At 36.9% G+C, this 16,592-nt stretch overlaps 1 protein-coding gene across 4 annotated transcripts in view; it reads right to left on the reverse strand.

The window, feature by feature from the left end:
- DENND1B (DENN domain containing 1B) overlaps window positions 1–16,592 on the reverse strand; it is a 261,440-nt gene that overhangs the window by 179,858 nt on the left and 64,990 nt on the right. For all 4 annotated transcript variants that reach the window (XM_082615047.1, XM_082615049.1, XM_082615048.1 and 1 more), the window contains exon 3: window positions 13,971–14,014. In XM_082615047.1, coding sequence (XP_082471173.1) covers window positions 13,971–14,014 — 44 coding nt within the window. The remainder of the gene's footprint in view (window positions 1–13,970; window positions 14,015–16,592) is intronic.

The raw sequence follows: 16,592 nt of genomic DNA on the forward strand, positions 1-16,592 counted from the left end.
CTATTCGCTCAGAACTGTAATTCAAACTGTTGAATTCCACCAAGTTTTCTTAATTAGTTTCTACCAATATTTGCTTAATTAACAGAGTTTTTATTATTGTCGTAATTTAAAATAATTATGTAATATGTGCACGTTTCTCAATGCATTACCAATGGCGGTTTTTAGTTATCTAGCATGAGAGCCATACTAGTGTGTCAATATATATTGATTTTTAATTTTTTTTAACCTGCAACAGAAATGTGAGAAAAAGAGAAGGTACACACAGACAGGTACTCGTCATGAACGAACAGTGGTGGACCTACTAAACCTTCATGTTGCCTGACCCCTCCACTGAGCCGCATCTCTTCATTCACAGTTTGATGAATCCCTATTGTATGTGTCATAACACCAGTCTGAAATCCTTCAAAATTTAATATTCCACACCCTCATATCTATTCTGCTTACTAGGTTATCTTGCTCCTATTTTTCCAAGAAGGTTAAAATAATCTATAACGAGTTTACTCAACTTCCTTTTATCTATTCAGCTAGTAATTCAAAATACATTTATTCAGGCCTTATTATGTATGAGCCACTGTGCTAGATGTGGTGACTGAAAAATCAGAAGATACATACAGAGTATATATACTCTGAGACATTTGAAAAAAGAAAAGAATGAAAATAAAAGTGTAAATAAAAGTGTAAAATATAGAGGTAAATGCAAGAGGCTACACAGAAGTACAGACAGGTTGCCTGGGAGGTCAGGAAAACCTTCAAAGAACGATTAATTTTCAAGCTAAGGTCTAAGAATAAGTAGAACTCGACCACACACACACACAAAAAAAAAAAAAAGAGAGAAGAAGAAAAATGTTAATGGGCAGTAAAAACAGAAATGCCACCAATAAAAGAAACAGGATCTAGGAAAAGCCAGGGCAAGGCATGAAGGGAATTTGACCATGCCCTCTCATTTGTTGAATGCCCACCCTGGAGCTTGATGGAGCCAAGCATATAACTGACAGAATTCAAACTCCAATTTATACTATCCCCCCCCCAAAAAAAGAGTCTTTTATTTAATGCAAGAAATAAAATTCTGTCTTTAGCTATCACTCCACATCAATTCCAAACCACAAAATAATCTCAACACTCTGCGCTTCTAATACAATAGGGTGTCACAATCAGTTACCCTAACTATATATACGACAGCATCCTCCACTCTTACCCTAAAAGAGGACCAACTCCAGGAATACACTCAGTGGTCGAGGAACAAGGCTTAAAGATCCCCTTCCACGCACACCTGCCAAACACCAGCATCGCCACGTGAATATCAGAATGCAAGCAAAACACGCACCCAAGGCCACAACTACATTCTCTTCCCAAATATCCTTCGAATGCCCGCTTAGAGACCTGTAAACCACTTTCTCTAGTGCTGCCCTCAACGCTGGTCTCTGATAACTCTCAGTCCCGGAAGTAATGAATGAAGACTCACACCCTTCAAGTACACGGACTGCACCGCCACTGTTCTGCATGTACCAGCTGACGACAACTCTTGGGGAAGCAAGAGACAATAATGTAGTAGGACCAAGGCAGAACATCCAGGATAAACTTTCCTCTCACATCCCATGACCCCTTTCTCTCAAGTCACGCTGGCATAAGAATGACAATCAAGAAGATTTAAGGAACAAAGGTACTTTCAACAACCCTGAAGCGGAGTCCTCCCAGAATACCGTCTTTTATCAATAAGCCCCTGCCACCAGTCTTCCTTCTTTCTGCTTATCTTAAAGAGGGAGGCACACTTCGCCACTGCCGTCCAAAGCTAAACCCTCCGCCTGCAGCTGTGAGGCAACCTTGTGGGAACCACGGTTACAACCTGTCCGTTAGTATTACAGAACAGACAGTACATTATGAATAATTCTGTCTCCCCTACTGGACTATGAGGTCCTTCTGAGCTGACAACTTCTTATATTTATCTTTATTTATCTAGTATTAGAAAAAAACACTGCACAGTGTGTGTTCACGTAGTATCTGTCATCTTGCCATCTCTGCCACTTCGTGCTACAGAAATTAGTTCTAGCTTCCGTCTTCAAGCTCCTTTTTAAAGTGGTTTCTTGCTATTCTATGTAAACATGGTCTTCCCTCCTCAAGCCTTTTAATCCTAGAAACTACCAAAATACACTAAATACTGCCATCACCAGCACAATTAGTCTAAACTTACTACTTCCCCTTTCTCACTGACCTGTTTAAATGTGTGATGTCTTCCTTCCCAGAACGTCTACACTGCATTGTGAGTAACTTTCATGGCACATATTACACCCGGCCTTCTGTTGGAATTATACGTAGAAGCAAATATTGTAAAAACAATAAGCAACCTGTGTCCCCCATTTACAGAGGAGAAAATCGAACCTCAGAGAGTAAAAATGATTTCCTTGAAGTCGTACATTCAAGTTAGAAGTAGAAACAGAATATTAGTTCACTTCTGATTCCCAAACCAATCTTCCTCCCCAATAATAAGACTCCTGGAAGGCAAGGACCACATGTCTTTCTGTTTACAGCCTTATGTTGCCAGACCAGTACCTTGCAAAAAAAAAAGAAAGTATTCTATGAATATTTTTAAGGCAGCTTTAGGTACATGCTAATTGCCTAGGTTAAGTAAACTTGTTCAATACTTAGCAAAATTTTCACCTCTGATATCATAAAAGTAACAACCAAAAATGTAACTAAAAAGGCCTTGTAAAATATAGCATTGCTTTTAACAATGTATCTTTCAGCTTCCTACCTATCTATATTATCTGTTCACTATGTAAAGTATACCTAAAAATATCAAAATTGTTGGTGTCTGTGAGTCTCTATGTCTATAATTCAGAAAGGCCTTTGCTCTTACTGAGTTGATGTGAAATGGTGCTCTATCTCCATAGAGTATCAATAAACTAGATTATAAAGTCTCACAAATTAAACTCCTGCACATGGATGTTTATAGTAGCTTTATTCATAACTGCCAAAACCTGGATGCAATCGAGATGTGCTTCAGTAGGAACATGGATAAACCGTGGTACTTACAACAATGGAATACTTGTCAGCACTAAAAAGAAATAAGCTACGAAGCCATAAAAAGACACGGAGGAACTTTAAGGAATCTTAAGTGCATATTACTAAGTGAAAGAAGCCAATCTGAAAAGGCTACATACTGTATGGTTTCTCTGTATGATATTCTGGAAAAGGGAAAACTATGGAGACAATAAAAAGATAAGTGGTTGCTAAGGCTGGGGACGGCAGGGGGGAATAACTAGGCGGAGCACAGAGCATTTTTAGGGCAGTGAAAATACCCATATGATATTATAGTGATGGATACATGTCATTATACATTTGTCTAAACCCACAGACTGTACAACAGCAAGAGTGAACCCTAAGGTAAGCTACGGACTTTGGGTCATTATGTGTCAGCGTCGGTTCATCCTTGGTCAAGAGCGCACCATCTGGTAAATGATGCTGGTAATCCAGGAGGCTATGCAAACGTGGGGCGGGGTAAATGGGAAATCACTGTACCTTCCTCTCAATTGTGCTGTGAACCTTAAGCTGCTCTAAAAAACAAAGTCCTTTACAAAAATTTTAACTAAGTTAAAGGAGCGCTATTCCGATTGGCTTATAGAGAGAAATGAGCATAAACTGATTATTCCTAAAAGTCCTATAAAATAAGGAAACTGAACTTCTAATACTTCAGATGGGCTAGACTTCAAAACAATTCTTAGTGAATTCAAATTCACATAATTAAGGAAAATCCTTAGCAAACACCTAGTTCTATCAATTTAGTTTAATAAATATAGCTGGGACTTCTCTGATGTATCAATATTAAGTACAATATAAGCATACATTCATTCTCTTTGGGGTTGTTTTTCCTAAATGTATACAGGTTTGATGAACAAATGGCATCCTGTTTAAGGTTACAAAAGGTGTAAATTTCTACTCAACCAAACTGTATCGTTATTCTGGTAAGCTTTATTTCTACAGTAACTATATTTTGTAATGTATCTGCTAAAACATAATTTTGAAAACCTTTAGGTAACCAAAATATTGAACTGATATTGAGTTAGTCAATGTTTACTCACTGTATTATACATTGTATGATACATTATGTATAATGTATGATGAACCTAGATAATTTCTAAGATAGAATACTAAAAACACTGATTACTAAGCATATTTAAGTCTATAAACTTTTTTATTTTTGTGTGCTGTGAAAAGCCTACACTTTTGGGTCATTTTAATAAACTTGTTCACTTTGGCCACCATACAGAGATGTAAACGGGAGGTGTGTGGCTTTAGAAAGTGGTATGATGGGTACCATGTCTGACAGTCTTGTAAAATGCTTGTGCAGGACACAAGGTGCTCAGTTATCTGTCTAAGTGTTTTTTGTTTTTTCTGTTTCTGTGAAACAGAAGTTAGTTATTTAGGTTAAAAGTTATGATTAATATGAGTGGTTAAAACTACACTAGGAACAACAGTATCAGATAAATACAACTGTGTGCTTTGTTTTGTTTTTTCAAAGAATAGTTTTAACCTAAAACAGCGATTCTTGGGCTTTTTTTTTTACCTCTATATTCTTGGGACTTGCTGAGAATGGTGAAGAGCTAGTGTTTATGTAATAACTACTGAAACGTAGTGTATTAGAAATTAAAACTGATACATTTTTAAAAGATACATGAATTCCTTTGAAGACAGCAATCATGGATGCACTACATGTTAACACAAATGACACAATTATGATGGTGATGATAATGAAATTAGCTTGACCTTGCAGATCTCTGAGATATGTCTTTAAGTGTCAGTCTGTTCTTGACTACGACAGAGCACAATGAATACAACTTAAAATGTTTGGTAATACCTGACTGAAAAGAAGCCATAAAATTTTTTAAAGTTCACTCAGTTTTGATGGGCTTGCTTCCTTGGATTCCTGATTAACGCTTTTGCCTACAACATGAAAAGTTATCCTCACCTCCGTGTACCTCTGAGATAGCCAGAACTCTGTGTCTTAACAGAATAATTCTCTGTGCTTGATCCTGACTTTACTAATTCTTCTATTATTCGGGCGGAGGGGAGAGGTACGAAAGTTCCTTATTTACGAAAGAACTATTCAATTGTGTTACCGTCTGTATTTACTTTTAAATATTTTATTGTCACTTTGATTAAACAGATAATCAAGTGTTGCTTCTTAGGCACCTATGGACCCCATCTTAATCAAACAGTCAAATTTTCCAACAACTTTTTAAACTTTGCCTTCCCAAACTCAGATTCTGAATGCAGAAAAATATCAAAAACTTTCAGGATATGTTTTATAACTAAAACTATCTTGGAGATTTCCTAGAGATTCCCTGAAAATCACAGGAATGTGTACTCTTGCCTTATAAAATGAGATGCTAGAAGTAATTCGGTTTGTTTGATATGTTATTATCATAAGAGTTGTCTGATATAACTATTATTATTATTACGCAAAAAGATGGCAAATCGGAAGAGGTGCTTACCCTGCCCCAGGTTCAATTTGTACGTGTAAATTTTACGAATATGAATAGTTCAGAAATCACATGCTTTATGGGAAGTTTCCGGAGACATGCCAAGGCCCCTGGTCTCCAGAATATGCCTTACTCTCCAGGAAAACAAGCGTCAAACTCTTATGAAATAGACCTGCTGAATTTTCCGATACTTATCAGACTACTGGCAGTGTTTGGCCCGATGATATAGGGCAACAATGGTATAATACTGCCAGTTATAATACCAGTTATTATTTAAAATTTCACTTGGTCACAACCTTAGTTCTTTATTTGAAATTCTTTGTATCTTCTACGCCAGTGGTTCCAAACTGGATATGCACCTTAGAATTACCCTTGAAGTTTTACAAAAATATATTCATCTAGGCCCTACTCCAGATACACTGAATCTCTTTACTTGATATTCTGGGTATACTCTTGCTATATTATGCCTCAGGATTATTGTATGTCATATCTCAAGATCTTTCTTCTATAAATTTTGTTCACCCATTTTCATGAATCAGGCATAACCTGAACTGGCTCCTTTGAAAACAGGCTTACTTGTTGGTCTTGTACACACGTTTTGTCTAAAACTTTTTTTGAATGGCTTTATTATCTTCATTTTTCATACAACTGAAACAAACTTCCTTTTCCATATTTTATTTTTATTAGGACATTTCAGTAGACATTTCACACTTGAAAATAATCATTAATAAATTAACCATAGCCATTAAGTCTCTGTCTCTACAGACAGTTTACTTTTGTTTCTGACACCCTGAGGACTACCATAAGCTAGAGGCCAGTTTGTTCTCAACAAAGAAGGTCAGCCTCAGAGCTCTGTGGAAAGGGGTTGTATCAGGTACTTCAAACTCCTGACACTTCAAAGAACAGACTCTTGGGGACAGGTCTCTGAACTGACATCACTGAGACGACGTTCAGGCCATTCCACTGGACTGAGTCAGGATTTCCAAGACTCTTTTAGTCAAGAAGCAGAAAGTTTCATGAAACTGCTAAGCCAAGATCCAGCAGAACAATAATTTACTGCATTGTGTTGGATAAACTAATGGAAATGTTATTGTTTGAAATACTGATGCTGTTTTAATGCTCTATTTTCTGGACATATAAGGAAGCCCTTTCCTCTCTTCCTAAGCTGTCTGTAACCCACAATAATTCTGTAAACCCTGCTCCTGTAAACTGAAATATAATATTTAAATTACATCTAGTTCTCCCTGATTCCTTCCCTCCCAGAATTCAGAAACTCTTACTAAGTCCCTTTACTTTTCATTGCAATATAATTATTTGCATAAGTTTAATAAAAATCTGTCATTCACTTTACCAGGATATAAATGGAAACACTGACTAACAACCAAGGCCTTACTTAAAGTGTCCTTTTTGGGAAACATGCTTGTTTAATCAGCCATGTCAAGGCACTTGGAAGGAATAAAGGTTAACTATACTTAGGGAGCCTCCAAAGCCCTCCCAGGAAACCTGGCGTAATGCCTGCCTGACAGTGTTAAAGAAGGTCCCTTCCTCACAGCCCAGGAACCTCAGCAAATTTTGTTAAGCTTGAGAGGAATTTACGAATATTATAGGTAGTACACATAAAATCTGGGAAAGATATTTTCTTGGACTTGGTTTCCTAGCTTTGGGATTATCTAGAAACAGACGCTTTTAAAAGTCTAATCTGAAATTCCTTATAAAAACTTCCAGAAAGAAGTTGATTTTGTAGATATAGTAATTGTTCTACACTGCATGGCCCTGGATATGTAAATTCATGGAGGCTTATAGGCTAAATTAACACTCCTGTCCTGCCTATGTAAATAATCAGGCCAAACCTAATGGGGCTTCTTATCTAGAATAATCTTGTTTGATATCATTATGCTTGCCGGATAAAGAGGAAGACTGCAGGGAAAAATTGTAAAACTTGAAAAAATTGTAAAAAAAAATTGTAAAACTTGAAAAAATTGTATAAAAATTGTAAAACTTGTCTTCAATGGAAAACAAGCCATCGTCTGACACCCTCTTTTCAGGGCCCTGCGTTTTTAACTGTTTAAGCTATTCTATAATCCTGTAAGTTGTAGATAAATGATAGCATCGCCAATGATATTTGTCCACAGACACGTCCGATGGAGGGACAGCTGATGCCCCTCCTCCCTCACCCCCCATGTAAAAAAGTCACTGAAAATTTATTACAATATTCCTCATTTACCTATATAATCGTGAACTTTGAACTCTCCTTTGAATAGGTTATAGCATTTTACTGATGCCCTTGCCAGTTAACAAGTTAAAAAAATAAAACGCTTCCACAAAATAAAACCTTCTATTTGTAGAGGAGTCATGATTATATTTTCTTTCAAAAATTATTCTTTAATACTAGTCTCAGAGATCGTTGGTCTAATGGGGTAAATAGAAAGTAAAGAGATGACAGATCTCAGAGCCATAACATGGGAAACATAAAATGCTGAGGGAACTCCGATGAGGTACATCCAATCCAGACCCATGACAAACAAAGGGCTTCTCGGAGGATATGACCTCCGAGCTGAGACCAGAAAGACAAGCAAAGGGGAGAGCAAGGAGGAGACTAGCATTTCAGACTGAAGGACTCCCATGTTCAAAGGGAGAATGTAAATGGATGGTGGGTACATAAGGGAAACTGTTGTTCGCTATGAAATGCAGACCACTTTTGTATTAGACAATGGGAAAGGGAGACAGAAATATGAGGCTAAAGATATAAACAAAGGCCTTGAACAAGGGGCTTGATCATGGTAAGAAGGCTGGACTTTATCTTGAAGGTGTCAGTGGGGAGAACTGAGTTCAATAAGCATTTAGTACAGCAGGCTCTGGGGTCACACTGGCTTGGAATAATGGCTCTGCTACTTATTGCTGTGTGACTCCTGCTGTATCACTTAAGTACTCTGCAGTTCTGTTTCTTCATCTGTAAAATGGGAATTACAGTAGCCTCTTAGGCTCATAAGGGTACGATAAGGATTAATTGGGCTAATACAGGTAAAGTAGTTAGAAAACTGCCTAGCACGCTGTAAGGAACCAGTGACAGTAGTGATGTCAGGAGCAGTATTTGCCCTTTAGTGAGATCATCTGTCTTACAGATCATTCTAGCTACACTGTGGAGAATACATTAAATAGGAACAGAAATAGAGGTAAAAAGGAGAGTTAGGAGGATGCAAATTAAGGAAAGGACCCTAGAAATAAAGAGAAATGGACAGATTTCCAAGACATAAAAGAGGCACAAGCAATAAGATTTGATGACAGATTGAGTGGGGGACACAGAAGTCACAAATAAATAGATAAAAGTCCATGGCTTGAGAAAGAAGCTTAAGTCGGAGCATTCCCTGAAATAAGATGCACAAGAACAATTCCTCCACGTCAGGTAACGCAGTAAACCCCAAAACACAAAAATGCCTATGGAACACAAAAAGAGGAATGCTTCAATATATCACAGCAGGTAAATCACCTAAGTTGTATTAGAAAGGAAGTACATCAGAGAAATGGAAAACGGCATCTGAGACATAAGAAATGGCCCAGAATCAGGAAAGGTCTGCAGTTTGTGTGAAAGCAGGAAAAATATGGCAAGAGTGAAGTTAAGTTAAAGGTAAACAAGAAATATGACCTGGGGTCAGAGCCTCATCATCTTATTTTTCCTATCTAGAAACCAAGCAGATAGACCTGATGATTTCTATGTGTTGGCCATTACTAGCAGAGGACGGCTCCGTGGTCTTATGACTCCTGCTGGGAGCCATCCTGAACGTGTCTCTCGTGCTACCATCGGGGAGCAATATTTGCCACCACAAAGTGTGTCTCTCTGGCAGAAGATTTACTCAGGCTGATTATTTTTAAGGAACCAAGACTCGGGAAGTTTTTCTTATTCCCTCCCCGGTAACTGCCTAAAAGAATTTAGAGAGAGGGTCTGTTCCCAGAATAGAGCCATCACCAGAGATACCTGCAAAGAATATGGGCCAGGTGTGGTGGGGGAACTAGACTAGAGAGATCAGAGTCCACTCTGTGTCCCCTTGTCCCTGCCCAACCCAGCAAACACCTGTTTACCAAACATTTGCTTCTCCCTCTCCATGTGAATTGCTTTCCTCCCCTTTGAGGTCCCAAACCACGACCCCCAACATCCTCTTTTGTCTTTAGCTGAAGATGGTATTTAAGGGGAGGGTTTCAGACATTCTGGCCGCTTACTAGTCTTCCTGGGTCTCTCCCACGTGTACAAGTTATTAAACTTTTGTTTGATTCTTCTCCTGTTAATCTGTTTCATGTCAATGTAATTCTTAAGCCAGCCAGAAGGACTTAGAAGAGTAGAGGAAAATTTCTTCTTCCCTGACACTATAAAGTTATACATCCTTCTGGAGATCTATGAAGCAGTGAAATTCTCAAACTTGTTATCCAACTATAAAAACAATACTCTACATAAAACAGTTTTATCTATTCCTCATCATAAATTAATAAACGTTCGTGGCATCACAATGTAACAATAAAACTATCGGCTCGCATTTATGGAGGCTTTCTATGTGCCAGGCACTATGCTTCGTAGACGTCATTCCTACCCTAACTTTGTCAGGGTAGCAACGTCAGCCCTATTTTGCAGGTGAGGAACTAAGAGAGAGAAAACCCCTGCCAGAAGCAACACTTCATGCAATCTGTAAATACATAGCTGTGATTCAAACACAAAGCTGCCCCCAGCATTTATAAGATTTTAGTTCTGACCACTCTCTAAAGGTATAGTTTGCTCCCAAAGCCTGACTCCTCTCGCTCAAGAAATACAGACTACCCATGGCCCTAAGAGGCCGATAGTACATGAAAGCAGCAAACCTACAGAAAAGTGAACCATGAAATAATAAGCAGAAAGTACCGGGGAAAAGTCAAGTATTGTGAAAAACACCGTCAAGCTATTAAGTGTAAATGTGAGCAACAGGAATATAAGAACAACGGAGAGTTTAGCTTGACAGCAGCAAAAAGAAACAAAATTACTCATTTTATACAGAAGTGGTGAACTCACAAAGGTAATAGGAGATGTTGCAATTATCAGCAGCATGGATGGGAAGGTTTGTTCTGCATTAATCTTCTCAGCCACAGCTCTCAATGTATTTGCAAAACATAAATCTGACATCAACTAAATCTGTCTGTAAATCCTCAAATTCATTCACACCTTTTTATTTCCGAAGGTTGCAAACCCTCCATTTTTCCTAAATCCCCAAAGTCCCCTCCCATCACTTGCATGGAAGATAATTCAAGATTTCTCGAAGTGCCAAAAAGAAACTCATTCTCTCTTCATTACTCTTCTCCACCCCATGCTCCCCAAAACACCTTTTGCACGCAGTCTCTCTTTCCCCCCTTTACATTTGCAAAAAATTAATAAACAAAAACCTGAATTAAGTAGAGTGGGGTGACCAGAAGGGGGAGCTCTCACACCCTGTGACCATGGTGGAACCCAACAGGAAGAAGAAACACTGTTCTTGCCTGCAAGGACTCAGCCAATGAAAAGCCATGGCCTCTTTGTTTACACAGCCCTCCTGACTTCCTTTCTCCTCGATAAGAGGTTCTCCTTCCCTTGTCACGCAGGAACTTGCACCTGGCTCGCCAGGGTTGCAGACCCCCAGCTGCAATTCTCTGCTGATTCCGCATAAACCCACCTTTGCTGTGGAAACGTCTGGCAGTCTATTTGTTTCAGGTGAACACACTCATCCTCTGCTTCATTCCTAATGTAACTAACTCTTTCAGGTCCTTCCTGCTCCTCAGCGGCACTACTGCAAAGCCAACTCACTTCCTTGCCTCCAGCTTCTCCCACCACCAATCCATACTGAAATCTTTTCCAAATCAATATTCCTAACAGACTTATCTTGTTATATCACACTCTCCTTAAGTTCATTTGAAGGACCAACTCTTCAGCAAGGCCTTTCGTTGTTGCCAAGACCCAGCCCAGTTCATGTTTATAGTTTCATCTCCTACTCTCCTACACAAAATTCTCCAGTGTACAAAAAACAACAACAACAAAAACTAATTACAACTCCTGAAATGTGATTTGGGTCGTCCCATGGGTTCTTCTATTGCCAAAAGAAGGAAAACACATGCAAAAAGTACATGATAAGCCAATGCCTATGATGGACCAAGAGCTGTGTATGTGGTACAACTAAAGGACTAAACAGATTGGTATCATTTCTTTGGATTAAACAACACACTGCTTTCAAATTATAAAGATACTGGGGGAAAAACTCCTAATAAACTTTTTCTAAAAGAACTAAAATAAGTGAGTAGGGTTTGGGTCAGCATTCCAAGCAGAAAGAATAATACAGCTTCCTTGCTAATAACACATGCTTCTGAGTTACACCAACTTGCCCTCAAGTCTCAGCTAGCTCTGCCTCTTCTAAGCAGTGTGTTATCAGGCAAGTTTCTTACTTAAGTCTCAGTTTCAGGGCTGATACTATCTCCTAGCAGTACTGGGAGAATTGGAAGATAAAATCAGTTGTGCACATAAGCACCTAGCATAAGTGCCTAGTACATGTTAAGAGCTAAATAAGGAGAGATTAAGAATTATTCTTACTGAAGCAGTCTCAGATCCAGTGAAAAGGCTGTTTAGGAAGAAGTCGACAATTAGTATAGGAAAGCAGTAAAAGATAAGAAGGATGAGAAATATACACAGAGTACTTGTGTCATCTGTAGTACGCAGAATATTCACCAAAAAGCATATAGCAAAACCATTCATCAAGGCCCTTGGCTGGATTCCTATATGAAGTTTTGTTTCTTTAAATATAAACTGAAGTAGTTAGACAAAATGGTATCTAAAGCTCCTTTCAGCTCTAACCTTCAAAAAGTCTGCAAGAACCGCTATGCCCTGGAATCCTGGGGGTTATGAATGCTCATCACCATTACATGGTCAAATGCTTTTATGTTTTACTTAGTATGTGAGGGCTTATTAATGTTCCACTGACCTCACAAATGTGGGAAACAAAGCAACAGCTAAAACATTCCTAGCACCAGTTTATCTGTCACAAGAGGAACAGCAATAGCCGGTCTCACTGAAGAATTTACTGTAGCTGAACTCGACAAGTACACTATCACCCTTATGTGAACCCAAAGTTAGGAGCCTTCAGATACCCTATGAATTCTCAGGGGCAGTTTAAGAGGTAGAAGTTAGAAAAGAAAAAAAAAAAAGAATCTGGACAGGAGGTTAGACCAGAGAGAACTAGAAAGACCAAGAGAGGAATAGTATTGATATTTCAAAACAGTAACATTAGTCAACAAGTGTCTAACCTAACTTCCCATTACTGGGAAACAAACCCAATTAAGCCTCATATGTACAAATCATGTCTTCACTGTGGGGACTTATTTTATATACTTAAGATACTTATAAATCTATTCTTTCTCCAAGGGGCTAAAAACAAATTAAGAGTACATGCTCTCTTTTTATGTGAAAGAACAGTCAAGGACTGCACTAGATCTAATTAGTATTTAACATGCTCATTTAACTAACTTTTTCAGTGACATTTCCTAATCTTCTATACTGATTTTCACATGTAGAAAATTATTCTTCCACATCAAAATCACATCTGTCTGTATATCTCTGAATGAACTGCTTTAAAATGAATACTTTTATCAGCTTTCATTTTGGTAAATTATGAGAATCATACCTGTGAACTTAACTTATGGTTAAGCTTGTAGTGTTATAATTTTATAATTTTAAGTGACAAGATTGTTTTACCCCATTTCTTTGTAGACAAAAAAAAGGAACCTGCTCATCAGATTTCCAGAAGGAGTACTTTTCTATATAAAAATTTAAATTTGTAAGGTTAACCATATAATTCACTTCAAAATGATAAATCCATAATATAAATTATAAAGATTTTTAAAATTTACATACATTATGTCAAAATAATTCACAGTTTTGGCTATACAAAATACTTAAGGAACTAGAGAATATTATAATTAAAATACAAATGCAGTAAATTCATTTCCAAGTCTCCCATTTTAAGAAAACAAAGCCATAGATAAGAATTATTTTAAAATAAGAAAATGTCAATTCAACTTATATATGTTAATGATTCGAACATTACTGTAACAAGGGTAGAACTGACCTCTTAGTTATAGCAGTTACTACTTCTTACTGTCTTACTTACAGAAGGGTATCCCTCAAAGTACCACATCGTCAAGTTTTCTGATGGGGAAATGTTTGTTCCCAAATATATATTCCACAGACACATTAAAAGAGTATAAAAACATGCTGAAACTGTAAACATTCACTTCCTAGTAGCTTCACGAAAGGGCCTCTTCATCACGCATCTACCTGGTAACTTCAAAACATTTTCCATGTATTCTGCACACATGGCTTTTTATTCTCAGAGCTGATCAAGAGAAAATACTTAAACCAATTCATATGTAGTAGTCACAGTAGTGGTAGTAACGGTGGTAATAATCATTAACTCTCCAATTTTAAATGCTTTTTAAAAATTACGTGGTTCCAACCTGGTCTGCAAAGTCCTCTGGGAACTTCCACAATACCTCCGGATCTGTAAATAATTGACACAGAGCATTAAACAGAGAAAATAATACATTTATAGCAACAGTCTTGTTCAAATACTCTTAAAATTGTCAAAGCTACTTTTTTTTAATAATTTTTAATTTTTTCTTTAAATATGTACAGTTGATGAGGTTCAAAATTAAATATTTTGATAGTTTAAGAGTTTTAATGACCTTTGGAACAGGAATAATAAAATGAATAACTTGGTCAGATTATTAAAAATATTATTTCTTTTACCAACTCATTCTTTACTTATATACCTTAGATTTTAAGATTCTGAAATATAAATTTTCAGACTTAACTTCACTTAATATACTGGTTTTAATTTGAAAAGAAAAATATAAATGTGGTAAATATGTAATCAAATATATTACAGCCCTCAGAAACTAGACTAAAATACAACGTCTTAAATTTCCATTTAAAACCCTAAAAGACATTTTTCCAAAGAAGACATGCATATGGTGAGCAGGCCCATGAAAAGATGCTCAACATCATTATCATCAGAGAAATGCAAACTAAAACCACAATGAGATATCACCTCACACCTGTCAGAATGGCTATCATCAAAAAGAACACAAATAGCAAATGTTGGCAAGGATGCGGAGAAAAGGGATCCCTCCTACACTATTGATGGGAATGTAAATTGGTGCAGCCACTGTGGAAAACAGTATGGAAGTTCCTCAAAAAACTAAAAGTAGAAGAACTACCATATGATCCAGCAATTCCACTCCTGGATATATATCCGAAAAAAAATGTAAACACTAATTCGAAAAGATACATGAACCCCAGTGTTCACAGCAGCATTATTTACAATTACCAAGATATGGAAGCAACCTAAGTGTCCACTGACAGATGAATGGATAAAGAAGATGCGGTATGTATGTGTGTATACACACACACACACACACACACACTCACACAATGGAATACTACTCAGCCATAAAAAAGGAATGAAATTTTGTCATTTTCAACAACATGGAAGGACTTGGAGGGTATTATGCTAAGCGAAACAAGTCAGAGAAAGACAAGTACTGTATGATATCACTTACATGTGGAATCTAAAAAAATAAAACAAACTAGTGAATATAACAAAAAAGAAACAGACTCACAGATGTAGAGAACAAATGAGTAGTTACCAGTGGGGAGAAGGAAGGGGAGGCGCAAAATAGGGGTAGGGGATTAAGAGGTACAAACTATTATGTACAAAATAAATAAGCTACAAGGATGTATTGTACAACACATGGAATATAGCCAGTATTTTGTAGTAACTATAAATGGAATATAACTTTTAAAAATTGTGAATCACTATGCTGTATATCTGTAACTTACATTTATTGGACATCGACTATACTTCAATTTAAAAAATGAAAAAGAAAATAAAATCCTCAATAAAAGTGTATAAACACAGTAATAATGTTTGCGTTATATCAAGGTTCATTTTTGAAATCCTATATTTGCAACTCCATAAATCAGCTTTTAAAACAATAGATAAGTTGGTAGACATAAGGCATCAAGCTTGTTTAAAATACAATTGACATTTCTGAGGTATTTCAGAGCTATTTTTCTAATATATTATATCCAGTTATTCATATATAAAAATGTTTTATAAATATTTTTATAAATATTTATAAATATTGTTTTATAAATATTCGCACTGGTTTTCATTTGCGTTATTTCTTCACACTATTTCTCTTCTACTTAGCATAATAATAAGAAGTCTTTTTAATTAACACTAAAAAGTATTTTGGTTGCATACATATTTTTTAATTCTGTCAATAACATACTTCTGAATACTGCATATGTGCTTTAAAAGGATACCATGCAAAGGATAATATTACTTCCGAAAAAGCCTTTGAACGCCCAATATAAGTAACAAGCACAACCGACAAGACAGGATCAAAATATCAAAAGTACCACTTTATGTACCCAGTCAGTAAAAAATTATAGCTCAATCCCATTATTTCCACTATACCATATTGCTTTTTAAAAAATACAGTCTGGGCTTCCCTGGTGGCGCAGTGGTTGAGAGTCCGCCTGCCGATGCGGAGGACACAGGTTCGTGCCCCAGTCCGGGAAGATCCCACATGCCGCAGAGTGGCTGGGCCCATGAGCCATGGCCGCTGAGCTTGCGCGTCCGGAGCCTGTGCTCCGTGGCGGGAGGGGCCGCGGCAGTGAGAGGCCCGCGTACCGCAAAAAAATAAATAAATAAAAAATAAAAAATACAGTCCAAGGATGCATAATTTCAAGTATTTAATTCCAAAACTCAGTAATTACCCAGCAACATTTTGAGCATGAGCCGGCTTCTCTTGCTGTATTACTTATTAAGCTCAAAAAAATTTTTTTTCAAATATTTTAACTTAAAAAAAAAAAAAAGGAAGCATACTTTCTACAATTAACCTTTTTACTAGGAACAAAAAGTTTCTACATAAATTAACATAAAAATCATTTAAAACATCTTATATAAGTATAATGCATTACTAATTTATGGAGCTAATATTAAATGATTATGCCTTCATGTAAAACAAAATGTGTACATTTCTAAAATGACTGTGACATGTATAGATCAC

Source organism: Mesoplodon mirus (genome assembly GCF_964341445.2).
Source record: "Mesoplodon mirus genome assembly, chromosome: 3".
NCBI lineage: Eukaryota > Metazoa > Chordata > Mammalia > Artiodactyla > Ziphiidae > Mesoplodon > Mesoplodon mirus.